Source organism: Morone saxatilis, unplaced genomic scaffold (genome assembly GCF_004916995.1).
Source record: "Morone saxatilis isolate NCDOM2014 unplaced genomic scaffold, NCSU_SB_2.0 Contig15, whole genome shotgun sequence".
Classification (NCBI taxonomy): Eukaryota; Metazoa; Chordata; class Actinopteri; family Moronidae; genus Morone; species Morone saxatilis.
In genome coordinates, this window is record NW_023339707.1 from 12,212,765 (window position 1) to 12,239,941 (window position 27,177).

General features: G+C 41.5%; 2 protein-coding genes across 5 annotated transcripts; both read left to right on the plus strand.

The window, feature by feature from the left end:
• The first annotated feature begins 328 nt into the window (after positions 1–328).
• On the plus strand, positions 329–10,950 carry pfkma (phosphofructokinase, muscle a). The gene is made up of 22 exons (XM_035657515.1): positions 329–531; positions 1,589–1,662; positions 1,864–1,941; positions 3,152–3,341; positions 4,026–4,191; positions 4,322–4,366; positions 4,953–5,061; positions 5,156–5,251; positions 5,331–5,423; positions 5,552–5,677; positions 6,237–6,301; positions 6,574–6,637; positions 6,742–6,888; positions 7,885–7,955; positions 8,040–8,127; positions 8,222–8,374; positions 8,450–8,614; positions 8,701–8,762; positions 9,474–9,585; positions 9,676–9,775; positions 10,434–10,539; positions 10,629–10,950. Exons 1-22 carry the CDS (start codon positions 441–443, stop codon positions 10,768–10,770), a joined length of 2,343 nt encoding a protein of 780 aa, XP_035513408.1. The 5' UTR covers positions 329–440; the 3' UTR covers positions 10,771–10,950.
• A 2,367-nt stretch (positions 10,951–13,317) lies between these two features.
• On the plus strand, positions 13,318–25,577 carry LOC118324989 (la-related protein 4). Of its 4 annotated transcripts, none has more exons than XM_035657517.1 (17): positions 13,318–13,435; positions 15,305–15,422; positions 15,572–15,730; positions 17,281–17,365; positions 17,489–17,625; positions 17,716–17,819; positions 17,935–18,045; positions 18,138–18,191; positions 18,328–18,537; positions 19,005–19,108; positions 19,318–19,359; positions 21,801–22,034; positions 22,163–22,217; positions 22,318–22,476; positions 22,578–22,717; positions 22,841–23,051; positions 23,389–25,577. In XM_035657517.1, the coding sequence occupies exons 2-17, from the start codon at positions 15,356–15,358 to the stop codon at positions 23,785–23,787; spliced, it is 2,271 nt and encodes a 756-aa protein (XP_035513410.1). In that variant the 5' UTR covers positions 13,318–13,435; positions 15,305–15,355; the 3' UTR covers positions 23,788–25,577. The 4 variants fall into 4 exon arrangements, with proteins under 4 accessions (XP_035513410.1, XP_035513411.1, XP_035513409.1 ...); XM_035657518.1 differs by lacking the exon at positions 13,318–13,435 and adding an exon at positions 13,524–13,836; XM_035657516.1 differs by lacking the exon at positions 13,318–13,435 and adding an exon at positions 14,301–14,452.
• Positions 25,578–27,177: the final 1,600 nt, after the last annotated feature.

Here is a 27,177-nt window from a genome sequence, read left to right on the forward strand (position 1 = left end):
AGGAAGAAAAGCTTTCACATCAAGCTGATAGATCCAAAATGTGAGACTTGAGATTAGTTGTAGCTGTTTTAAGGTATAGAAAGTGACAGTTTTCCTTCAGAATCCTTCAGAATCCTCGTACCATTTTGTAGCTTTGAATGTATTAATTACAAATGATTAATGATCCTGTCACATGAGTGTCATGTGCATTGCATTTCCCTGTCTAACTGTCCACTGCAGGTGGTAAACTCGGCTTGATGTATATTTAGTAGAGTTGTGTGATTGAGTGGTGGAGGGTGTCAGTGGGAGGGGGCTCGGGGCAGGATTAGGAACAGTAGTCTATAAAGCCCGTGCCTTCACTTGTGCCTCCTCTGAGGAACAGAGAGTGAAGGAAGAGCAGCAACACAGTCTTCTTTCTCCTTTTCCCTTCATTGTCTGCCCCCCTGGGTTCCTCTGGAAACATGTCCAAGAATGTGCACCCAACCATGGACCCCACAAAGATGGGGCTGGGACGCTCCATCGCCGTGCTGACGTCAGGCGGAGACGCCCAAGGTAAGCAGAGGCTCCAATATTTTATGACAGCTTTTATTTTGAGCTGTTAAAACCAATTGGGCTGTCCACCAATTGAGCCAGAGGAGGTAGAAGCTGTCTGGACAGCATCTTCCCTGCTGATGTGTCCGAGCACAGCGCTGAATCCCAACCAGCTGTAGAAGCCCTGGCCTCCATCTTACGAGAGAGCCAATAAAGTATCATGTTAATGCTCCATGACATCCCAAGTAAGTTCAGGAGCCAAGGAACAGAAAGGGCAAGCAGCATGTTTAGAGTGGCACAGATGAAGGCCAGCTGTCAGAAATTGATGGATGTTTGGCTGTAAATCCTATTTGAAGTCTGCATGATAAGATTATGTCACTACCAGTGGCTAATGTATATTTCAGCAAAACTCCTAAGGTCCTTACAAATGCCAGACAAAACCCAAACACTCTCACAGGTGACTAAAATTGTGTTGCAGATAAAATATATAAACTTTACAAATCAAGTGTGTTAATATATCATCCATACAGGCTGTGTTTTCCATTGTTAAACCTACAAACTGACATTACGGTCCTGTAGACAGTTACTCCATTACCAGTACATTGAGTCCAACTGGACGATGTGTCATATTCCTGTACGATCTTCCTTTCCAAGCCTGACTCTGACCCTTTGTGTGGAGGCTTTATCTGCCCCGGCGTTCCCCTTTTTTGCATCATTAGAGCTAATTTTAGTGCTGCTGACCTTTTTCTGGTATGGAGGAGAGAAACACCCCCCCATGCACAGCTGCTGTGTGGTGAAACAAGAGCTGCAGCATGCCAGCCTGCCACAACACAAGCTTACACTGTGGCCTTTAGTGTACCGGGCATCCAGTGCCCGGTACACTACAGTCCCTGAAACTCCTGTCCTTTCCTGATGGCTATTTTTGCCTCATCTTTTGCCAATGCACAGATCAAGTCATTTAAAGGTTAAGATGGGCGTGTGAGTTTTAAGCCTGACATCTGATAGGAAGTGTTGCACAGAATCTGACATTGTCTTATCATGTGAGTAACTAAGATCATGTTATTTGTGTGTGTGTCAGGTATGAACGCAGCTGTGAGGGCCACAGTCAGAGTTGGTCTCTACACCGGAGCCAAAGTCTACTTTGTTCATGAGGTACAGGCTGCACACAGGATACAGTTCATTGACATGTCATAATATTGCAAATGAAAACAACACAGGGACTCTTAAACCTATGACACATGTTTTGTATGTGTTACTAAAGAGCATTCAAATTTTGTTGCAGGTAAATCAGTACGTATATCAGGCAAACCTGTATCTTTAATCAACCACAGTGTTTGTTAACATGTGCTGCAGGGCTACCAGGGTCTGGTGGATGGAGGAGAAAACATTTGCCCCGCCACATGGGAGAGTGTGTCCATGATGCTTCAGCTGGTGAGCGACATACAGTCGAGTAAACACACACAGAAACACAGAAACACAATACAAACTACCCAGAGGAGAACCACATGTTGTTTTTGTAGTGTAGACACTAAAACGTGCGCAAATATTCAAGTGTGAAAGACTTGTGTAGTGTTTAATTATTTTTTTAAAGGGTCAGTTCACCCAAAATGCATTACCTTTACTGTTGTCTAGTTATGCAGTTTGTATTAGTTGTTTTCTTCATTGAGGAATCCACGTTTTATAATTGAGATCCAACCACATTATCATATTAGAACAGAACAGAATCATACACAGTACAATGTGAAATGTGTCCTCTGCATTTAACCCATCCTAAGTACAACCACTATACAGCAACATTAACATTAACATTAACAATCACTGTGACCATCACACACAAACTTCCATTAACCTTCATCGTGTTGAGGTGGCAGCAGCAGACTATCAGTTCAATTCAGTTCAGTTCAACAGGCTTTACTGGCACAATTACAATGATAACAATGTTAAAGAATGAAATGAACAAAAATGTGAATAGTTAAGAAAAAAAATAGATAATAAAAATAGGTAAATATATACAGTATGTAAATAATCAAGTTATTATGAAATCAAATCAAGTTATTATTAGTAACATTTACTTATTCATATCTAAAAACTAGATAAAAGTGACCATATCTACGGTAGTAGGTTTTTGTAATTTGGGTGAACTGATCCTTTAACCATTAACACACCTTCTCCACTTGTAGTCAAGAGCTTCCCCTGGCGTCTCACAACCTCTATAACATCAGAAACTGAGTGGTGATATTAAACGGATGCCGCGGCCCTGTGACTGAGGGATGATGGAAATGCAATAATACTGTGAAGCTTGTGATTCACATTGCTTTCTGTCATCTGTGTTGTATAAATAAAGAGGCCTGGCAGCAGCAGAGAAAGGCTGACATGATGAGATTCATTAAGTGGGTGAAAGTGAGCAATGGACTGGGAATGGGCCATGGCAGATTTCTAGGATATCACTTCTAAAGTGCTGACCTTATTTACTCAAAGCGTGACGTGGCTTCACTTGATGTGGCTTCAAGGCATCTTAATGAGTCTAATTCCTCAGTGTTATAAAGCTGCCCTGGTGCACACCCCTCCATGATTACAGCAAGAAAATGTGTGTGTATCAGTAGCTGATTTAAAAACAGCTTCTCCTCTGTGTGTGTGTTAGGGAGGTACAGTCATTGGCAGCGCCCGCTGCAAGGACTTCCGCTCCAGAGATGGTCGTATGACAGCAGCTTGCAACCTAGTGAAGCTGGGCATCACCAACCTGTGTGTGATTGGAGGTGACGGCAGTCTGACTGGAGCCAACGAGTTCAGGACTGAGTGGAGCGGACTGCTGCATGACCTCGTCCGAGCTGGTAAACAAACATAGTGGATCTGAGAATAATAAATCCATTTATCCCGACAGCTGTGTCTGTCACAGTCTCAGTACTGTGTCGGTCAATTCACCATTTTGGTCCCTTAAGATAAGATTTTATACAGACATTCATGGTCCCCAGAGGATGACTCCTAATGACTTTGGTGATCCACTGAATTTTACTGTCTATTGGATGGATTACCATGAAATGTTCCCCTCAGGAATGTGAATAATTTCCTGATTTTTCCTATAACACCATAATCAACTCAGATGTTTGTCCAATATTTTGTTTTTTTTACCAAATACCTGCAATCCAATGATATTCCCACCAGCCTCCGCTTTAATCTGTGCTTTGTGCTATCAGAAAATGTTCACCGTTAACATTATACCTGCTAAATACTGTGAGTAAATACTGTGTTAGTTTGCAGCCAGTGCAGCCTCACAGAGCCTGCAGCATATGGCTGTTGATTGTAAAAGTCTTGTTTAGGTTGTATTGCTTAACAGTGAATCTCAGTGGAATTAGTTTTTGTTTTATGACCAGTTGTTTTGCAAGGTATTAATTTAAACAGATCAATAAATAACACTGCTAATACAGTTCGTCCAAAAAAAACAGGGATGTGTGAGTAAAGGAAAAGAAAATAAGATTATGTTTTTCTTCATAAATGTTACTGTCTACTTTCTGCAGGCAGGATTACAGATGAAGAAGCCAAGAAATCTTCCCACCTGAACATCGTAGGTATGGTGGGATCTATCGACAACGACTTCTGTGGCACCGACATGACCATCGGCACCGACTCCGCCCTGCATCGCATCATCGAGGTGGTGGATGCCATCACCACAACTGCACAAAGGTCAGAGAAGATCCACTTATTCACCAGGGATTAAATTAGAGAACAGCGGCAGTAAAGAATGTTTGTTTTTAATCTTATTTAATTCCACTTTAATTTCCACGTGTTCAAAATGCTCTCTGTTCATCCACAGCCACCAGAGGACCTTTATCCTGGAAGTGATGGGCAGACACTGCGGGTCAGTACACTCTGTGTGTGTGTGTGTGTGTGTGTGTGTGTGTGTGTTGGTCATCACTGGAGTAAAATAGAATATATTGGTATATATAATCAAATATATTTTGATCTCAGTCTACTGTAACATGTTCACCTGCTGCTGATATTTAGTCAAAATAATAAATAAAATAATTTTTCACTTTTTTTGGTCTTAAGGATTCACACATTTAACAATAAATGCCTGAACAATGCATTTATTCATATTTACATTAATTTTAATGCTTATCTCAACATGTACCAAATAAACTGATTGTTGTTTTGTGTCCAGGAAAAAACACAATATCACAGATATTTGAGTTTGAGTCAGTTTGAGTCTCACAGAAGAATGTACTTCCTGTCACATCTCTACTGACGAAATTAATTTCACTTTAAGACACTAATATTTTACTGATCCACAAATAATGCCTCCATTGTGTTCTGTTTTTTGCTAAATGAATGTCTCATTGGGACTTTAAAATGTACCCGTTTACAGACATGTTTTCTTAAGCCTGAATTATGTACAGATATTGCTGAGAAGTGTTTATCTTGTGTGTGTGTATGTGTGTATGCAGGTACCTGGCCCTGGTGACGGCTCTGGCCTGCGGTGCAGACTGGGTGTTCATTCCAGAGATGCCCCCAGATGAGGGCTGGGAGAACCACTTGTGCAGGAGGCTGCAAGACGTACGTGTGTCTTCATTTGCCTGACAACCTGCTTTAAATGTGTCACTCAGAGTGCACAACTTTTGATTTATTTCATCTGATTGTGTTTTTTTAGCAAAGGGCCAGAGGTTCTCGTCTGAATGTGATTATTGTGGCTGAAGGTGCGATGTCCAGAGATGGCAAACCAATTTCATCTGAACAGATCAAAAAGGCAAGCCATTCTTTCTAATGTGAGTGCGGTATTATTCAGACAACATGCCGTACTAAAAGGTGGGTTTATTTGTCTCCAGCTGGTGACTGACAGGCTCGGGTTTGATACTCGCACCACTGTTCTTGGACACGTACAGAGAGGAGGAACACCCTCCGCCTTCGACAGAATCCTGGTAAGTCTCTCAATAAAAAATAAATAAAGAATTATAGAAAGGACAGTGTATAGCTCTGTCACTGTCTTCTCACACACGCCTGATGATCTGACTGTGTGTGTGCGTGTGTGTGTGTGTGTGTCATCCAGGGCAGCAGGATGGGTGTGGAGGCGGTGATGGCGCTGCTGGAGGCCACTCCAGACACTCCTGCCTGTGTGGTCAGCCTGTCCGGAAACCAGGCAGTCAGACTGCCACTCATGGAGTGTGTGCAAGTGGTACGTCACAGTATTTTCCACCAGGTTTCAGTTACTGTTTTCTCTAGTTGTTTTGGAAGCTATGCACTGATCAGCCCCTCTTTCCCTCTGGGAAATTGCAGAGTTGCAACAATTAATGCAACCTCAACAAATCCCTGTGAATTCTGCATGACCTCGCGATTTTGTCCACTCATCGCAACTTTTCTACTTTGTTGTTTCCCAAGAGTTTGACCAATTGTAGCACAATCTCCTGCACAAAACATTGAGACAGTTATCAAACTACTAATGTTTTTATTCTCACTGGAACAAATTACCTTCGATTTTTAATGAATTGTACAAAAAAATATGAACTACTTCTACTAATTAACTATGTTTGCAATTTTCTTTCTAAAAATATACCTAAAAACATTCACAGCATTGCAATTTTGTTAGAAAAGCTGCCATGAAATCAGTCGTTTTAGGCCACAACAATCCCATACACCCTGTGATATCGATATCATTGAGAGACTGACTGGCATTAGAGTGAGGTATTTCTTCATCCTCCTCTCTCTCTCACTCTCCGTCACTCTCTTTCCTACAGACCAAAGATGTGACCACTGCCATGGCTGAGGGCAGATTTGAGGATGCCATCAAGCTCAGAGGAAAGTAAGTATTTCCCTCTTAAATGTAGAGGAGTGTAATACCAATGAATTAATAATAATAAATGAATGAATTGCAATTTTTATTTTGTTTGTTATTGTTTATGAAGCATCATTTAAATGTAATTTGAATTAATTCACTTATAATAGTTTTTTTTTAAATTGGCCAGTTTATTAATTGTTAATAAAAGTATTTAATCATTTTTGGACTGTATTTTTTATTATGATTGCTAATGTAGCCCTGAACTACCAACGCTCATTCTTATCTATGATGTGCAGGAGCTTTGAGAACAACTGGAACACATACAAGCAGCTGGCTCACATCAACCCCCCAGATGTTAAAGTAAAGACCATTTGTTTTCCATTAAGCCACACTCTTACCACCGTTAATAAAGATTGTTCTTTTATCAAAAATAAATCTAAATAAATCTGCCTTTTACTGACCAGAGCAACATCAACGTGGCTATCGTAAACATCGGTGCTCCCTGTGCTGGTATGAATGCTGCCGTCCGTTCAGCAGTGAGGATGGGCATCATCCAGGGTCACACCATGCTGGCTGTCCATGATGGCTTTGACGGTCTGGCTCATGGACAAGTAAGTGTACATTTCCCTCTTTGCTCCTAAAACCTCCTGAAACTGGAACACAGATTTGTGAAAATGTTGTTTCAAATGTTATAATTGGTGGAGGCTGCATTTTCATGGTGGCAAATCCAGAGAAACATGTGTGAATAAACCAAGGAATCCAAACATAATCTTGATTTTATGCTTCATGGTTCAAGAATGTTGAATGTAGAGTTACATGATTTATCAAATGAATCTGTTTTTGAGACATGTTGGTAACTATCTGACAAATAAAAATATTGGTAAACAAAAAGGACCAAAAACATAGATTATGATATCTGTAATGGTATTATTACAAGTAGTAATGGGGTGATATTATTAGTATCACAAGTGAATGAATAAATAAATAATTTTCTTCAAGTATCAGGGTGCAAACTACAGGGCAGCCAGGGAGGGGTTGTCTCCTCTTGATAAGACATGACCTCCCCTGTAAAACTTTGTAAAATTTTGTTCTATTTTTGCAAAGCATTTATATTTTACTGTATCTTTATTATCATGGATTAATGTGTAAAATTAGGCTATTATGGATGTATGTCAAATTGTTAACTGATTATTATATAATCAGATGTGTTATAAGTTATGAACAAGTGCCAGCCCCTTCCCCCGAAAAAGGTGAGCTCCCCCGAAAGCCATGTTACAGTTCGTTCACCGAATACAGAGGCAAAAGAAAACAAAAAACAAACCAAGTACAACATGCGTTATTGTACCCATAGTTTCCAAATGTAGTTTATCAGATAAAAACATAGACATACAAGGTGTACATACAATATACAATATCCTGTGTTGATGATAAGCCTTTATTGAGCACAAACAGACCTCTGCGCTCTGGTCAGGTTATAATAATAACATAGTATGTTCTCAATTTTCTTAATATTTCTTTTGACCTTTTTTCTTTATAAATTTTGCAAACTTTGTATCATTTGTCTCTGTTTCCATATAGTTTTTTAAAACAATAATTGTTCACTGCAGATCGAGCCTATCATCTGGACTTCAGTGAGTGGCTGGACTGGAAAAGGAGGCTCGATGTTGGGCACCAAGAGGTAAAACATTTGCTTTTTTCCCCAGTTGTACAGCTTTTGCACTACAAAACCTTTCACTGTCTTATTTGTCTGTGTGTCACGAAGATCTCTTCCAGGTAAAATGTTGGAGGAAATCAGCATGAATATCGCCAAGTTCAACATCCACGCTTTGGTGATTGTTGGTGGATTTGAGGTAAGACGAAACAGCCGTCAATGTTGGCTGATCTGTCCCTCAACCAGAAAATCACTAAAACAAATCCATCTTCACCTTCTACCCCCGTCTGCAGGCCTATGTGGGAGGCCTGGAGCTGGTACAAGCCAGAGAGAAATACGAGGAGATGTGCATTCCCATGGTGGTCATCCCCGCCACCGTCTCCAACAACGTCCCTGGCTCTGACTTCAGCATTGGCGCTGACACTGCCCTCAACACCATCACCTCTGTAAGTGCCTCAACAGCACACATACAAACATATTTAAAAACAGCTTGATGCATTTCTTCCATGTTTGTTCTGCAGACCTGTGACAGAATCAAGCAGTCTGCAGCGGGGACCAAGCGCCGTGTGTTTATTGTCGAGACTATGGGTGGATACTGCGGCTATTTGGCCACCATGGCCGGTCTGGCGGCTGGGGCTGATGCCGCCTACATCTTTGAGGACAAATTCAGCATTAAAGACCTGGAGGTGAGCTGATGACAGGAGTTTATCCAGTGTCTCTACGCCTTAAACAGTGACGTGTTCTGATTGTGATCTGTGGCCTCGGCCTGTAGGTGAACGTAGGGCATCTTGTGGAGAAGATGAAGACGACAGTGAAGAGAGGTTTGATTCTCAGGTAGGTCCTGGTCAGGTGCGGCCCAGGAGTGCAGCAGAGATTAATTGGGGTATAAGAGAACAATGTGTGCATCAAAACACAGTTTACAGTTGTCTGCTGTGAAAAAAGGCTTTTACTCATAAACTGGAATAGGACAGTAAAGATATATCATGAGACAGTTAAATTGTGATACAAGTTTGTGAAGATTTAAATCAGTGAGATGAAAAATGAATCGTGATATCAGGCACAAAGACAGTCGGTCAGTTTCACTTCGCTAAAGGAAATGTGTATTGTTAAGCACAGTTTATACCTGATAAAGAATCTATAAGAAAAAATATTCTTCAGTCATAATTTGTCTTCAATCTTTTTTCATATCATGAATTGTAGCTAACTGTGAGTTGAGTGTATCATTACATGAGACTCTGGAAGTGTATCAGTCAGCTATAAGTCTGAATCCTCATAACCCCAACCAGTTGAGGCAGACAGCCGCCCCCCTTAGAGCTGCTCTGCTTGAGGTTTCTTGAAAAGGACGTTTTTCCTTCCCACTGTCGCCAAGTGCTTGTTCATGGTGGGAACTGTTGGGTTTCTGTAAATAATGTTATAAGGAGTACAGTCTGCTCTATTTGAAAAGTGTCCTGAGATAACTTCTGTTATGATTTGACACAAAACAATTACAAAAATTATCTTTAAAGATGACAGTAAAATAACCTTTCACTGTTCTTTTTACGGCAGGAATGAGAACTCTAATGCCAACTACACCACTGACTTCATCTTCAACCTGTACTCAGAGGAGGGCAAAGGCATCTTCGACTGCCGTAAGAATGTCCTCGGACACATGCAGCAGGTCTGTTCATGCAGTGAAGTGTCCAACCACAACAGATTTTTTTTGTCTACAATCTAATTGATGATACACTTTGTCCTTTATTGACGACAGGGCGGCACTCCAACCCCCTTCGACAGAAATTTTGGCACAAAGATGGGTGCCAAGTCTGTTCTGTGGCTGACTGAGAAACTCAAAGAGTGCTATAGACATGGTACGTGGACCCGAAATCAAAGGTTTCTGTGGTGCATTGTGTTGCAGTTTATAATACAAACAGGCAGTGGTGAAAAGGACCTAAGTACATTGACTGTTATTATTGTACACAAGTAAGGTACTTGTATGCACTTTTCCATTTTATTATTGTTACTCTATATTTAAACTCCTCACTATATTTCAGAGGAAAATACATACTAGTTACTTTACAGATGAAGATTTTATACACAAAACATATAATCATCTTATAAAATATGACACATTGTTGTATCAAACCACCAAACAGAATACAAAGTAGTTCAAATCTGCTCCACTTTCCAACAGTAAAATACTACTTACAAACAATGCATCAATAATTATAATTCAATCATATAATATACTCTCACAGGGGGGATTATTTCTGAATACTTTTATCTCATTTTCAACTTTTACTTAAAGCAGAAATAAGGAATTTTCATTATTTGTTTTTTACCGGCGGCCGCTGCGGTACTGTTTTCATCGTCATGTTTAATTGATTTCAAGGGGAATACCAACCCAGTGGTAGGGAAACAGTGATTCTGAGGCAACCTGGTAGAAAGGAATTAAAAATACTGTTTCTTGGTGGTTGAACGTTACAATGTGCACGTTAACTGAACTGTTTCACTTCCTGTGTTCTTCAGGTCGTATCTTCGCTAACACACCAGACTCTGCCTGTGTGCTGGGCATGAGAAAGAGGGCGCTCACCTTCCAGCCTCTCGCTGACCTGAAGGGAGACACAGATTTTGAGTAATGTTGCATATTTTCCATATGACTTACTGTAGCACAGGTAACATGTTTAATATATAATAATATATAACCTCCTCTGTCTGCTGCAGGCACCGTATCCCTAAGACACAGTGGTGGCTGAAGATCAGGCCCATCATGAAGATCCTGGCCAAGTACAACATCAAGCTGGACACATCTGAACATGCTGACATGGAGCATGTGATCAAGAAGAGGAGTCCTCTGGGAAAATAGACTCAGTCTGTCCTATAACAAAGTATTTTTCTTGTCCACATGTCTTCATAAAAGAGCTGCTGTCTTATCCTATATGTGTTAAATTCAGCATCCTGTAGCTCTTCCGACTCTCAAAACTTCCAGTGAATCAATGTAGATGCCAGATACTATAAAACTGATTAAAGATATTTTTAAACACAATTTAATTGTTTGTCATTTATGTTAAAAGAAAAGAATATGAGTCGTCTTCAGAAACAGACAATTGTAATAAGAATCTTATTAATATCCATAAAATGCCCTATGTCTTTACTGTAAAGACATGATAAACGACACAGAAAATAAAGGTTTAGGAGCTGTATAAGCTGGATTTGAACATGCTGTGGTGATTTAGGACATATTGGACCATTAAAGGCAGCAGATTCACAGCACGCCCACGACAAACACAGCCCTGAATATTCACTGTCTACTTTTATTTTGAAGGGAACACGTAACATACGCAGTTGAGCCTTGTTTATCTACTTACACTGATAATTCAATAAGCTACAGGTATTTGTCAATGTAATACTGTGTGAACGATCTTTGAACAACCTTTTGGGGTAATTCAAGTGTTTTCAGTGGCTTATCACCTGCTCCTCCTGATTGCATCTTAAATTGGGCAAAAACATGATTACATCACAGCTCTCCTTTTTCTTTTGAGGCCACATAAGACGTCTTAGACCATTCACTGAACACCCTTCCTGGGCATTACGATGATAGCAGTGTATTAACTGAGATAACTGACATAAAAACCTAAATACATTACACAACATAACACAATAAGTGTCTAATTAATATAAATGATGTTCAGGCCTACAGAGAAAACATTATATATCACTGTATTGTGCATTTTTAATCATTTTGTTTCTGAAAGTATATTGTACAAATGTGGTTTGAAATTAAATCAAGCTTTTCTTTTTTTGGTCTTTTCGTCCAAAGTCTATTTGAATGTCATCAAATCATGAACATAATGGTGCATTACCACTTTATAGGCTGGGTTCAATTCCTCTTTGTATATTTCAGATCAATAAAAGTGAATGTTATCACTTTAACAACAACATTAAGTTTGCAAATATGTACTCCTGACTGCTGCATATTGACTATAATATAAGTAACATTTATTTTTAACATATGAAACTCTGTAATCCCAGACTTCACTGATCTAAATAAAATGTAAAAATGTAAATGTAAAAAATACACAATCCTAGAAGAATGAGACATGACATATCTTACTGTCCCAATATATATTAACATGAAAACACACATTTTAAAAAAAAAAAAAAAAATTACATCATGTGTTTTTAAACCTAACATAATTACATTATTTTCTTTCTTATTACTAATTCTGTACTATACATATTATTTTATTGTATGAATTTTACACGCTCTGGCACACGTTTTCCCATGCCAATAAAAAAAAACCCAAAACCTTTGATTTTGCAAATTAAATTGGACTAAATTACAGCACAAAGTAGTGCGCATAAAACTACAGCGTGATCCGGAAAAGCGAAAAGGAAATAGTTCTGCCCAGAGCGTCACCCGAGAACTCGCCTGGTGGCAGCCGGGACGTCGGCGGACTGGAGGTGCTGCTGAGGAAGGGTTCGTGGCCCTGTTCCCCAGCTGTTCCGCTTCGGGTGCGTCAGCAGTTTGAGGCCTCACCAACCCGGTGTGCAGACGTAATACTCGTGGTGAAACGCCAGCGGGGACTGTGGTGGGTGGAGCAGAGTTCATGGCTTTGTGCATCGCTTGTTACCATTCGTGGTGTCTTCAGCGTGGCGTTTTTGGACTTCATTGAGACTAGCAGCGTTAAGCCGCGCCTCCGTTGATTCATAGCACGCCTACGTTCGTTAGCACGCCTGCTAGTCCGGCTAACTCGCTAGTGAGCTCGTTTTTTTCAGTTGAGCCTGCTGGTCTGATCCAGTCGAGCCAGGAGAGCGGACAGGACTGGACTGCTTCTGAACTACAGCGCTCGTCTGAGGAAAGAGGGAGGGAGGGAGGAGGAGATGGTGGGTGGAGGCAGGCCGTGGGGGCGGGAAAGCCGGGACGGGGTGGAGTGATCAGGCAGCGGCTGATGAGTTCAGGACCAGAGCGGAGAGCCGGCCGCTGCCTGCAGGAGGAGGCTGATCCCGCGACCGGTAAGACCGGGGGAGAGGACGAGGTCTGCCGAGCGAGGGGAGGGGTCGGGCTGGCATTTGGTGGAGTGACGGCCTTCTTCTGCTAGCTGGCCTAACTAGCTGGGAGAGCTAGTCTAGCCCTTGTACGAGCCCCTCCTCCTCTGCGTGATGGGCGATATATTCATCAGGCGACAGCTAACATTAACACCAACCAAACTCATAATAAGAGACCACATTTAAAACTTGGTGTATTTGCGCAGTGCGCGGTGTGATGGTGTTTGATTGCTAGGGTGGTATCGATCAGGCTCCGCACATATGGCAGCTTTACCCGACAGCTTTACCCGACCTGCCGGTGCAGAGAGGTAACGTTACACTGCAGCCGGCTAACGCTAGCCGAGCTACTGCAGCGGAGCGAGCTCATTAAGTAGTTTGCTGAGTAATCACCAGCCTTTAAGTGGAGTTATGACACCGCTGTGGGAGGACGACGGTGGCATTTGAAGCGTGGTGCCGCTGATGGTGTTGTTTTCGACGTGCAGGTGATCGATGCTTCGATTATTAGCCGATGGATCAACGTTATCTGTTAGCTAATCGCGCCGCTAGCTGACCGAGCTAGCGCAGTGACATGCGTTGCAAATACCTGGCCTGCGCTGCGCAGTCAGCTGACATTGCTTGGCTCGCTACGGCCTGTAACACGGCAGCGTGCATTGTAACCATGTGTCAAGTTGCACGGCAGATAAATGTTCAGTCTCTCCGTTGAGTGACACCGAGGCCTAGCCGTGTGGCACATCCAGTCTGGCTGTAGTTGTTGGACAGAAAGTGTCTTGAGGCGTTTTGTAGCTGGCAGCTGCACTGGTCAGGGCCAAGTGCTTTTATAAACAGAGGGAGGATCTATATGCAGGTGGCCAAGTGACAATATCAGAGGAAGAAGGTGGTAAATGTGAGTGTTTCTGGAGTTTTCAGCGTCCTGTCATCAGCTCCTCTTTAGATAAAATCCACAGTTGGTTCCCATCAGTGTCTGTATGCCTTAATATGTACAGTATGTGATCTATTCTTGGCCACAGATCTCTGCAGGGTCAGGAGTTCTCCTGCCAGTCCTCAGCCCCCTTTTTCATATGGAGAGTCTGATCAAATCCTTTTAATAATGTGTGTGTATAAACAAAAGTAACATCAAAAATATAAACGTGTTGTTGAAAGTGATTATGAAGTTGTCTTAACATTATGTTGGTTTGCTGTTTGACACAGTTTTATCAACCTTTATTGCTACATAGACGTTGTGGTTACGTAAAAGCTGTTTGTAATCATTCTCCTCGTTGAGATTAACAGGGTAATAGCCTCTTTTGTGACGGGGATCACGGGGCCCAATGTGGCACATTTCATTGTACTTCTCTGATTTCCAATTAGATGCCATGGAGGCCCAATGGTATGCAGGTGTTCAGACTATCCCGAGGCTGCACCAGGTGATTTGAGTTAGTGGCCCGGCCCTATAAGGTTGCAGTAGTTGGTGAAATCAGCAGTTGTGGCGATGGTCGGCTGTAACCTCTCCGTCCTTCACGGTACATTAAATCTGCAAGGTTTTTAGTTGTTGCAGCCTGGTTTTTGTATGTATGTTGATGGTTTAGTGATAGCGAATGATGTGCCTTCACACACACAGCATTAGAGATGTTTACTCAAACAACAAAAGGCAACATTTAATTTCAGTTTCTGACTAACACACATTACTTTTATGTGCATCTGCCTGCGAAACTAAATGGCTACTTGGTTCATTTGTTTTAATTATATACATTTCTTATATTTTTGGAGTGTTTTTTAGTGTTTGCCTTTTGAAGAAAAATCATGGAATTGGCCAAATAGTGTTTTAATGTTTGCTGCTTCTATATTTTAATTGCATCAAGTTATCATGTTCCCCTCAGATTGACACCTTGATGGTCATAGATTTCCTAAGCAAGGCCGTTTGTTAACACTTAACCTCCATTAGGTTGATTTTAATGCATTGAAGATGCTTGGTGCTTACCGCTCAGTGCTCATTGTTGGATATAAAAAGTAACTCCACGCGTTTGTGTTATAAAACATTCCTTGTGCTATAGTGGTTTAAAAGTAGTCTGGGAGCAAGTTTGATGGCGAGCAGAGATGAGATGGCAAATCTGAGGTGAATCTGTGAGAATATTAAATTCATGATACTCAGCGTAGTGTAGCTCTCAATTGCAGATATATCACATCAGTCACATTCAAATCCGCTTGAATATAAATAAACTAAGTTAGATAATTAACAGCTTTACATGCAAACTATTTTCCCTATTGTTTTTTGTTTATATGCAGTGTTTTAATTTAGCTTAAATACGAACATCATTCTGCTTTTAATGTTGCTATTAATTAACTCTTTTGATCCTGCTGTTTCTGCGTTGAAGGTCACCTCTAAGGGCGCCGGTTTGAACCCAAATGCCAAGGTGTGGCAGGAGATGCCTGTGGCCTCCAGCGAGGCTGTTACCAACAGCCCTCATTGGCCCCCCTCAGACATCAGTGAGGGTGAGACGCACCAACATCAGCCCAATTGAATATCCATCAGATTACTAAGCCAAACACTTGGGAACACACATTGACTTTCAAAACGGGGGGTGAAGCAGTTAAAATTCTCGGCTGTTGGTTCTAAATGAAACTCTTCACCTTATCTACAGGTTATTCTGAGCCTTCGTCTGCTGGGTGCAAGCAGTACACTGTGGGATTCACGGCCCTGGATGACAGCAGCTCCACAGCAACAGCTGAGATAGCAGTAAATGGAATGGACCCTCCAGAGTTGGGGTTTTCCCCCGCTGAGTCCACCACGGGGACCTCAGGTCAGTCGCGTCACATCACATGCAGTCGTCTCCACACGCCAACCAGGACTGTAGCTAAGGATTTATTCATTTTTATAATCTAAATAATAAAGTTTGTATGGCATATAAAACCTCACACGACAGCGAACTGCGTTGTCTAATATCATAAACAGGCTAAGTGCTAATCAGTGGGAAGTCTATTTGGTTAAAATGAATGGAAACCTGCAGACTGCTGGCTCTCAATGCCACATGGATCCACATAACTGCAGCCACTGTAGAGCCACGAAATACATCCAACAAGTGTTTTTACAGGCTCAGTAGTACTCATTATTAAATACTACATATAATATTATACTTATTAAATGATAACGAAGCAGCCAAAACTCTACAGTCATGCTCAACAGATCTCTTGAGATTGAGTGAAACAGAATTTAAGAAGGCTTAATATCACAGTCAAGTAATCCTAATAATTGTTTAATTGTTTGGTAAGCTTATCCTATAGCGACTGTAGTAACTTGAACCAAGCGGCCATTTTTATGTTCACCTGCAGAATCTGCTGCAGTCCGATGCCAGCTCTGCCAAAACATCGATCTTTACTAAGTTCATGTTTTTGTTGACATTGTTGGAAATGTGTGTATTCAATTATATGTATATTATTGAGGTCATAGTTCAAAATGGTGTCGTACCGGACTGCATTTTATTGAGGGTGGGTAAGCGTTGTCCTTTCTGTGTACATAACACATTACAGATGCCTCTGAACATGATGCAGTCCAGTGCGACTGTCTGACCTCAATGATTAGGGCTGCTACCAAAAAAAAAGTCAATCGTTTGAGTCATCAGTCAAGAAGGCAAATCACATTTTGTCATTTAAATCCCCACAAAGTGAACTGATGGAAGTAGAGAAGGGTAATGGAAGCGAGGAGTGTCTGTTGGCTGCTCCACTGCTGACTGCCAATGAAGTCGCCCAAACTACCTTTGAAACAGACGGTGGTACAGTGTCCTTTACTGCATCCAGCGTGACTGAGTGTGCAGCTGAGGGGGCTCTCAGCAGCCTGGAGCACAAGGATTTTATAACTAAACTATGGCCAAGATGCATACTTGAACTTTCTATGACTGTGTTTTTTTAATGTGTGTTTTCACATCACAGATGATGAACAGAGGCATTAAATTGTGGGTCTTATAGGTGTGATGGATGTAGGCTGACTGTCAACTGAGCAGGGGAGTGAAATATATAGTTTTCATATTTGTAGGTGAGGCGTATTAAGGAAACTACATTAGTAATAATAATGTTGAATAATGTTTGTTCATAAAACAAATACCTATAGATAAGAAAAAGCACGAACCACCAGCACCTGACGAACAAGTGTCGACCTTGAAAACCTGATTTGGGGACAGCTTTATCAATGACAAAACAGGTGATTAAATGAACCCGACAGTGTCAAGAAAGACATACGTCCCCTCCCCCGCCCAATCACTGAGTCTTTCTGTAAAGCGTTTGTTACAGACAAACTTAATATAAAAGCATGTTATATCACTTTTCTTAACACTGACATTTTGTTTTTGGTTTTCAGTGGATTCCAAAACTGAAGAACAGCCGATCTCCTCTGAGAATCTGCGAGAGTCTCTGAAGAAAGAGCTGGAGTTTTATTTCTCTAGGTAAGAGCCAAGCACTTAAAAAAAAAAAAAAGCTTTAATACTGTAGAATTTGTCAAGTGGACATGTTATTTCCCAAGTCAATAAAAGGCTAACCTACGTGTGTGTTTCTGTTTTGTGATTCAGAGAAAACCTCTCTAAGGATTTATACCTGATGTCCCAGATGGACAGCGACCAGTTTGTCCCCATTTGGACTATAGCCAGCATGGAGGGCATTAAGGTCCTCACCACTGACATGGACCTCATCCTGGATGTGTTGAGATGTAAGTGGGGAAGTTTAAGATGGTGTATGTTAAAATGATCTGCATACGTCTGTGCTGTGTCTAGATTTAAATACCTTGAATTTCCCTCAGCCTCGCCCATGGTACAAGTGGATGAGAAAGGGGAGAAGGTGCGTCCTAATCACAAGCGGTGCATTATCATCCTAAGGGAGGTCCCTGAAACCACGCCTGTTGAGGTAAAGCTCACTTGTTCATGTGTTTAGAAATGAATACGGCGAGTCTTTGAGAAGCATTACGTTGTAGGTGATGTTTACCTGAAGCTTGAGACTATTCTTTGTGTCCAATTCGCAGGAAGTGGAGTCGCTGTTCAAAAATGACAATTGTCCAAAGGTGATAAGTGTTGAGTTTGCACACAACAACAACTGGTACATCACATTCCAATCAGACACCGATGCTCAACAGGTAACGCAGGTCAAAGTGCACTTTTCTTGATATTCAGTCGAAATGCTACACCACGAATGTATGCTCAGTGATTATCTCCTATGCTCCCCTAGGCATACAAATACTTGAGAGAGGAAGTAAAAACATTTCAGGGAAAACCCATTATGGTGAGTTCATGTAAGCTCTGTAGTCATTTCAGAAAGACCCATTTGTGAAGTTGTGTTTAATCATTTCACTCTTTGCTCTTTGGCTGATTTTGGATTCCCCCCCCCCCCCCCCCCCCCCCCCCCCCTATGCTGACAGGCCAGAATAAAGGCCATCAACACATTCTTTGCAAAGAATGGCTACCGTAGCATGGACAGCAGCCTGTACGCTCAGCAGTCCCAGAGCCAGTCCCAGTACAGCTCTCCGCTCTACATGCAGCACGTCTACCCCCAGCAGCAGTACCCAGTCTACGGCATCGTACCTCCCACCTGGACGACTTCGCCCACACCGTATTTTGAAACTCCTCTGGTGAGACACACTGCACCTACATTGCTATGAGACACGAACACAAACCTACTCTGGAATTTACCCCTCACGCACCTCAGTTTTAAAACATTCACTTCCATTTGCTGCTTTTATTTCCTTGTCATCAGCATTAAATGCGTGATAAAATGTGATGCAAATAATTGCCCTTGAAGGCCATAAGTTGTATGCCAGCCATAGCTGGAGTGAAAACCCTGCACAGTGGCTTGTAAGTCATTGGCACCTTGTGTGTTGTGACATGAAATGCATTGAATGAATTCAAATTAGTCTGTCCTTCGTCCCTTCTTGTAAAAACAGACACAATATTTGGCATGAGTTACTCAAAATGTTCAGTTGGAGTGTAAACACAGCAAATAATACAGTAAATGTATTTTTAGGCCCTTGTGGTAGCTCCTAAATAAGTTTGCAGTTGCATGAAATAGTTTTTGTAAATACTCTCTCTCTCTGTGCAGGCACCGTTTCCAAACAGTAGCTTTGTGAATGGATTTGGCTCTGCTGGACACTACAAAACTGGTTCCAATTCTCTTAATATCACTCGCCCATTCAACAGAAACCGGTAAGGACTTCTTTTTCGATTAGAGTTTGAGTTTCTTTCAGTTTTGACTTTGATCTGATAATTTGCATAAACATGATTCTAATTGGAATGTTTTACCACTTTTTTGTGTGTGATTGCTAAACCGTGAACATCAGATTGTCTAGTAAACTGTTTTTAAAGATAATCCAGGGAATTGTTCTTTACTCCCTGTCTGCTTACTGTCCCCACAGTGTGCCCCTCTATTCAAGAAAGAATGTAATAAATGCCTTCAGGTACCACTGTTATACTGTACAATAAGCTTCATCGCTACCCTCATCTCTTACCATACTGCAGCAGCCAAATGACTAAATCCATAACAGGGCCTATGCCTTCTGCCAGTCAGATTTTGTATAGCCGTAATCCTTTTCATCAGTGTGATAAATGTGTGTTGCCAGGTAATGGACATCCTGGATTTGTCATGTCATTTGATAAATGTAGGCTTGCCTACTACGTGGCAGCAGCGGCGATCTGATACTGAGAAAACTGGCTTTTTCCAGTTATGGCCACCTTGGCTCCAAAATATCCTCTTTGCATTGACGTTATGCTACGTAACAGTTTCTCTCCATCACAACTAACCATTCATTTTATCTGTTTATGGTTTTTTTTTGTGTTTTTTTTTTTTCTGCTGCTTTCTTTGTCAGTGATTGTATTACCATATTCCATGTGTTGTATTCTATGAGAAAGAGAGGCTGACAGTGTGGAGTTGAGTCTAGGTCAGACAGCTGTCGAGCTTTAATCCGTACGCTTTAAATCTTTCGCAAAGAGATGACAACTTTGCTACGTTTGTTTACACGTTGAAAAAAAGCAGCTTCACAAAGAAATATCTCACTGGACTCCTCCCAAGTCAGACCCAGTGATGAGATCAAGATGCGCATAGAGGGAAACCAGGGAGTGGAGTCATTTTGGCTTTGGTTCTCTCTTTCTCTCTCATCTTTTCCTTTTCTAATTTCTTATTCCTCTCTATCCTTCCCTTCCAAAGTCAGGTGCTTCCCTCCCCATCCCAATGAGCGTTCAGATTATGAGATCTGAGGGTCAGAGACTCGTGAGAAGATCAGTCCATGTGAATCACGCTGCTAGGTTTCTGACAGTGTCTGTCTCAAAGCATTATTTGTGGTGCATTAAGATCTTAGTAGTCTGTCTGGGTCTTGTATGGGCGTTGTCAGCTCTTCTCAGTGAGTTTATGGTTGGTTGCAGATTGCCAAACATACAGCATGTTGACTTGACACCAAAGTCTCAACTGCTTCAACCAATCATGAGCACAGATGTAGTCCTGCATGTCTACACGTTTACCCTGAGGACACAGCATGCTGTCTTATTCCTTTAGCAAACTGCTGCCACCAGTGTTTCCTTTGAACTCCTATAGCTGCGTCAGCCTCAAACATCTGAACATGTTCTCCCCCCAACAAATGGCAGTTTTTGCTATTAGTCTATTTATGTGGGCCTTTTACTGTCTGTTTCAGTTTCATTCCCATAACCACTTTGCTGTTATGGTGCGGTTTTCTCTATGTAATAGCATTAATGTCCAAACGTAAGCTCTACTTACATGACCATACAGGTGGTTTAACATCTTATAGTCCATGGCAAAACATAAAGATGACATGTTCACTGAGATGGATTTCATGTCAAGAATGTCTCTAGTTGCTACAACCTTTCGTATAGTATTAACCTTGGCTTAAAGCAGGAAATCTAAACTGGTTTGAAGCATTTTCTACATGTAAATAGACATGTACAAACCCACCAGTATGGTCTGTTAACACCCATTGAAGTTTAAAATTATCCCCCTGAGCAAAGAGGTCTACAGGAAACATTGGTTACAATTGTCTTAAAGGGGACCTAATATGCTAATTTCCACTGTCTATTTTTATTATGGGACTCCACTAGAATAGCTCTGCATGATTCACAGTTCAAATCCTTATTTATCTTAAACTGCTCTATCAGTTCATCCTGTCTGAAGCAAGCCGTTTCAGCTCCTAACTCTACCCCTAACTCTAGATTGTACAAAAACACACATTTCTATATCTTAAGTCACTGATTTTGGTGAAACTGGATTATATTTTCTGGTTTTCTTTGTCCTCTGGCTGCTCAGCTTCAGCTTACAGTTTCCTGTTTAATAGAAAGCTTTACCTGTTGTTAGCGGTTAGCTGGTTAAGCTAGCTATTAACGGCTGCAAACTGTAGCTGATGTTAGCTAGTTAGATCAGTAAGCTATAAAGCTAGCCATGCTAGTAGCTGAGTCCGTTAGAAGTTTGCAGCAGTTGGTGATTAGCTGCTTTGGCAACAAGTAAAACTAAATCACTGAGTTGAGGCAGAGAGGCCAGAGGACATCAGAGGGAAAACCAGAAAACTTTACTTCACAACTTTCGTTGCACTTTGTGCAACACATGCAAAAACTAGTCCTGAGTAGAGAAGTTGAATAACTGGGTGTGTGCTGTACTTCATGGGCGTGCTGTGCCTGCTGTCAACGACCAAAGGCTGAAAACGTTGCATTCAGAGCAGTGAAAACCTCCACCTCATTGTTTGAAACTTTAGCCATGTTTTAATATGAGCACTCAACATTATAATTTATGTATATTTATGAAAGCATAATGGGTCCCCTTTTTAAAAAAAAAAAAAAAAAAAGTGTTTACAACTTCATCCTGACCATGCGCATCCTCACCTTTTCCTCTCTGCAACAGAAACCACGTGAAGCCCCAGGTGAGGACAAGTGAGGTCACAACAGCGTCTGTAACTCCTGTCCCCTTGGAGAGTCTGACTGGACTGCGCAGCCCACAGCCGCCCGCTCCTGTTTCCGCCACCACCACTAACCCAGTCCAGACAGCCTCTGACCTGAGCTCGCCGTTCTCACATCTCTCTTCCTCTTCCTCTTCTTTGGACCCCAGTGATGACAGCGGCATGGCCGGACGTGGAAGGTAAACCTGTTTGTAACCCTTCTGTTGACATTGGATTTGTGCTTGGCTGCTGCTCACGGACTGCGACTTGATCAGTGACACTTGACTCAGTTGAATTACTGTTGACAGATAATTTATTTGCATTTTAGACGAAGCACAACCTACAGAGGAACACGGAGGAGGCGAGAAGATGAACGGATTGCGGTAAATAGCAATTTCCATGTTGCCCTTTAAGCTTGTATGTCGTATTTAAAGCACGAAACAGCTTGTGATCTTTGTTTCTTGGCTCTATTTCTGTTCTCAGCGGCCTGTACCACTAGCAGAGGTCAAGGTTTCTCCACCTAAGTTTGATTTGGCTGCTACCAATTTCCCACCTCTTCCTGGCTGCGTGGTCAGTACACAGGGAGAGCCAGTGCTAGAAAACCGAATGTCGGATGTTGTCCGGGGTTTGTACAGGGACAAGGTAAGAATAAAATTAAGACTTAACAGTTTTATATCTCTTGAATAAAACTGCACCGAGAGTATTGTTTAGGTGTGACATGCATGTTTTCCTTGCTTTTATAGACCGAACAAGCCAATAAAGAAGCCACTGTGAGTCCAGGTTCAGGCCAAGCCCCAGTTGCAGAGGAGGCTGTTTCTGTCTCAAGTCCTGCTCCGACAGCAGCAAAACCTGCTACACAACCACTTGGACCCTCAGCCCCTGGGTACGTGTGCCTAAATAATTATATTTAATAATTGAATTGAATTCAGGATATTTGGTACCAAGTCAAACACCAGCATTAAACTTAAAATGGAAACGTGACTATCTGAAACTCTTGTTTTGACAGTATCACTCGTCAGGAGAAGAGGGTTGAACGGGCAGAGCCCCCAGCTCCAGCTCCCAAAGTGACTCCACGCGCACCTGTTCAAACAACCGTGAACCCATCCTCCTCCACACAGCCCGTGCCTAGCTCCAGGCCTCAGCCCTCTGCTGCCTCCACGCCAGCGACACCCAGCACGCCGGCCCCTGCTACAGCCACTGTTCCAACACCTGCACAGGTAAGAATCTCATTCTTCAGAATTACAGCCTACACTCGAGCACAGTTGTCTTCTCGATGATGAAATCTTTTGCGCATAGAGGGAAGTGAGGTTGTGGACTGACTGGCTTTGGTTTTCTCCCTCCTCTCTACCTGTCACACTTCTTCAGTATTTCTCTCTTTCTATCTCTCTCTGCTCTTTCCCACCAAACGTCCAGAACGTTCACTCCTACCCCAATGAGCGTTAAGATTATGAGATCTGAGGGTTTGACAAGGTGAATCATGAAAATGAATGTTTAAATTAGAGTATGTGTTCAATGTGTTCAATGTTTTAAAATTGTACATTTTCCCTGCCCTAGGCTCAGGAGCCTCGTAAGCTCAGCTACGCTGAGGTGTGCCAACGGCCACCCAAGGACCCTCCCCCTGCGGCCCCTGCCCCAGCTTCTTCAGGCCCCGCGTCAGGCCAGCCGTTACGCGAGCTGCGCGTGAACAAGGCCGAGGAGCCGGGTTCCAGCAGTGGTCCTGGAGACAAGCAAGAGAAGGGCCACGACAGGGAGGGGGGATGGGAGTGCAAGGAGAGCCGGCCACCACGTGAACGTGACTCTCAAGGCTACTACCGCAGTAATGGCCCCAGAGGCGCTGGGGGCCTCAAGTTTCGGGAACAGAGGCGCCCGCCTCCGGCCCGACGCAGCTCCCCCCAGGGAGGCTACAGGCACACTGGCAAAGAGCAGAATATCCCACCAGTATCGCCAAAGTAAAAACTTGATATGAATAGAAAAAAGATGTATGAATATATACATGGATATATATAATTATATAAAAATGAATAACATAAAAGCAACAACATTATGGTAGCCACCTTCCCCCCCTGGAACTTGTCCAAAGACAAGCTTTCAAAATGACATTAAGACCGGGACATCCAGGACTAATGAGCAAAATGACACCTGAAGAACTTTGATGAGTGATTTGAAAAGGAAACAAAAATCTTGTTCTGGCCTCCAGCATTATGCTTAAAAGAATTTTTCAAGTGCGATTTATCTGGAGGACATCTCATTTATGCTCTGCTAGGGAGAGGTGGGATGCTGGGCCACGTAAATGGCCCTCTACCTTTTTTTTTTTTTTCCTTTTCTTTTTTTGAATTTAACGAATAGATGTCTGCAAGAACAATATGCACTAAGAAGAAAAGAACATGCATATATGTCATGTACATATACAAAGATATCACTAACACGCAATGAGACATCAGTTTTTCTTTTCTTGTGTGCTTAGGTTTGCAAGTATGACTGAAGGTTTGACTGACGTCTGTATGCATTGATTGTTAAGCAAAATGATTGAAGTGCTACAGTGTGCTGTTGCACTGATGTAATGAAATGGATGATTTTTGATTTTTACATCAGAGGTTCAGAGTCATTGTCCCGAAACTGGACAGTATGTTCTTCTAATGTATATTAAGGAAATATGTTCTATGGTGGTATTTTGATCCTGGTTCATAATTGGCTTAAATTGTATCAGTCAGATATCAGAATCTGTCGACGTACGCCGCAGTCAGATGTGTGGTTTTGTTTAAAGCCGAAATCCACTTTGGGGTCCTCACTGGCCTGTTAGCCACGGTGAACCTGTTAGCCTGGTCCAAAGTTTTCATGTTAAGTTTTATCTTTTATCTATCTGAACCATTCGGGTCAACTCGCTCTGATGGATTCAGAACATTTGTCATGTTGATAATCAGTCAGGTTCTCTGTTTACATGTTTGTTGGGGTAATAGGTTGACGTTTTCCAAGTGAGAGGGAGGAAGAGGAAAAAAAAAAAAGAATAATAGGTTAACCGTTAATGGTAAGAATTGACTGTGCACCTGATGGTTTAGGTGAAGTTTGGCTTTTCTACATCATCACAGGATATCCAGGTTAAGCTTATATCTGTGAATTGTTCTTAAAAAATGGCATAGTGTCAAAAAATAGACTGAGAAGTGCTGTTAGCTAAAGGGTGATAGCTACATAACATTTGGCAGCCATGTCGTGGGTATAAAGAGGATTGGAACATTTTCACGTGCTATGTGCCAGCTGCCTACGATCATAGAGTGATAGGATAAAGTTTTGATTTTTAATGACGAGGTCTGCTAAATAATGTAGTCTTGGGGAAACTTTTGGCCCAGTGAAACTGGATTTTGAAGAAGCTGTAGAGGTGTAGTTGCCTATGCTATATTGTAATAATCCTTCACTAGAAATGTGTGGGAGAATGTAATTTGTTCTAGTGCTGAATTTACAGAGAGGGAGGATTTTGACAGCAGGTATCCACCAGATTGTTTTTGTGCTTTTAGGGTGAGTTTGCTGGTTTGTTTTTGTTGGTTTCTTTTTCTTATTCGTTTCTTTCTTCTTCTTTTTTTTTTTTTTTAATTTTTGAGAAACAAAACAGGTTGACTTAGAATTTGAAGTTTGACTCACTGTATGTATTGCTTTTTAAATTTATTTATTTTAATTCTGATGCACAACGCTTTTCTCCCAATCTTGGTAGGCTGGTTTCCCCAAAGTTGTGTGAAATCGCATTGGCAAAATAAAATCACGCATATGACATTTATATACTGTTCGAGATGTCAGCTGAGCGAAAAATACTTGATGCATCGACTTTGGGCTTAGTAATGCAGTAAAACGAGTAACCAATCACTGGGGCTGTTATTTCTTTTTCATTAATGAGTATGAGCAGCTAGTGGTTTAGTATAATTAAATAAATGCACTAACTTGTTTTTAAAAAGAATCTTACTCATGAGTAATGTGAAATCATTTTAGAAGCATATGGTTGATGTTGACAGGCTTGCAAATACCTACAGGAATTGCTCCCCTCCCCTCCCCCCCTCCATATGTTTGGGTTATTTTCTGTTAATTTGGGTTGGGGTGGCAAAAGGAAATATAGTAATGGATCAACCAAGTGTTTGAGACACAATCCTAGAACTGTATGAAATGTCACCAAAAATAAATTATTTTGATTTGGCTTTCCAGTGTCACATTTCTTTCTGCTCTCCTGTGTTTTGTCCACACTCTACACACATCAGTAGATGAGTGGGCTGCAGTGTTTTTCTACAAATAAATCGGCATTCAAGTATTTTAAGGCATCACATACGCTGATCCAGGCTTTCTGAATTCACAGGTGTTTGCAGCTCGCCTCTCCACCCCTAACATGTCCCATCCAAAGTATCAGGTTGCGGGTGGGGTTTGAGCCTTTGTTAAGTAGCTTAGGGCGAGGGCTGAACTCTAATGCTTTCATTTTCTCTGACCGTCCCACTTGTCATTTGTCTGAACCCAAAAGTGCAGCTTTGTGCTCAAACTCTGGCAGTACCAGTTAGGTTCAGTCACATAAAACAAATGGGTACAGGCAGGTTGTCTGGACTGTTTGAGGGTTTACTGGGTGACCATAAAACCACTGACTAATTATAATCCTTGGTTAATAAATTAACTGGTTAAATATCAGAGATGGGAATCAAGAACCGCTTCCAAATTGTTTGATCATCTACTGTTTTCTATTCTGTGTTCAGAGTTAATAAAACAGTTGTGTTGATGCTGAAAACCTGTGTAGGTCCACAGACTACCAATAACTTATACTTTGTTTCATCAGTTCTAAATCTTAATACATTATTAAATAGTTGTCAAAATCAGGATGCTGATGGATAATGAAGGAATGTGGATATAATTGATTAGTCAATAGACAGAAAATTGATTGTCAAAAGATTTTAAAAGTGTCTAGGATTTATTTATCCAAAGGTGTCGGATAAAACTACAGTGGCTCCTATCTAGTGCCAGTGTTTGGTTTGTCTCATCTGGGCTCCTGTAGAAACATGGTGGTTCAAGATGGTGGCCACCGTGGAGGGACCCGCTCTCCTGTAGTTAAAAATGGCTCATCTGAAGGTAACAAAAGCAGAACAATTCATATATTCAGCTGATTGGACATGAATGAAAAGATAACTACGAATATTATAGTCCATTTCTGACAATAGATAAAAGAAATGTTCCACTGGACCTTTAAGTCATTTATTTATGTCAAGAAAAACATGTTTTTGTTCAATCTTTTGTTTCTCAAATGTGATTATTTGTTGGCTTTCTGTTTCATATAATGTAAATGTAGTATCTTTGGTTTGGGTTTTTGACTGGTGGTGACAAATC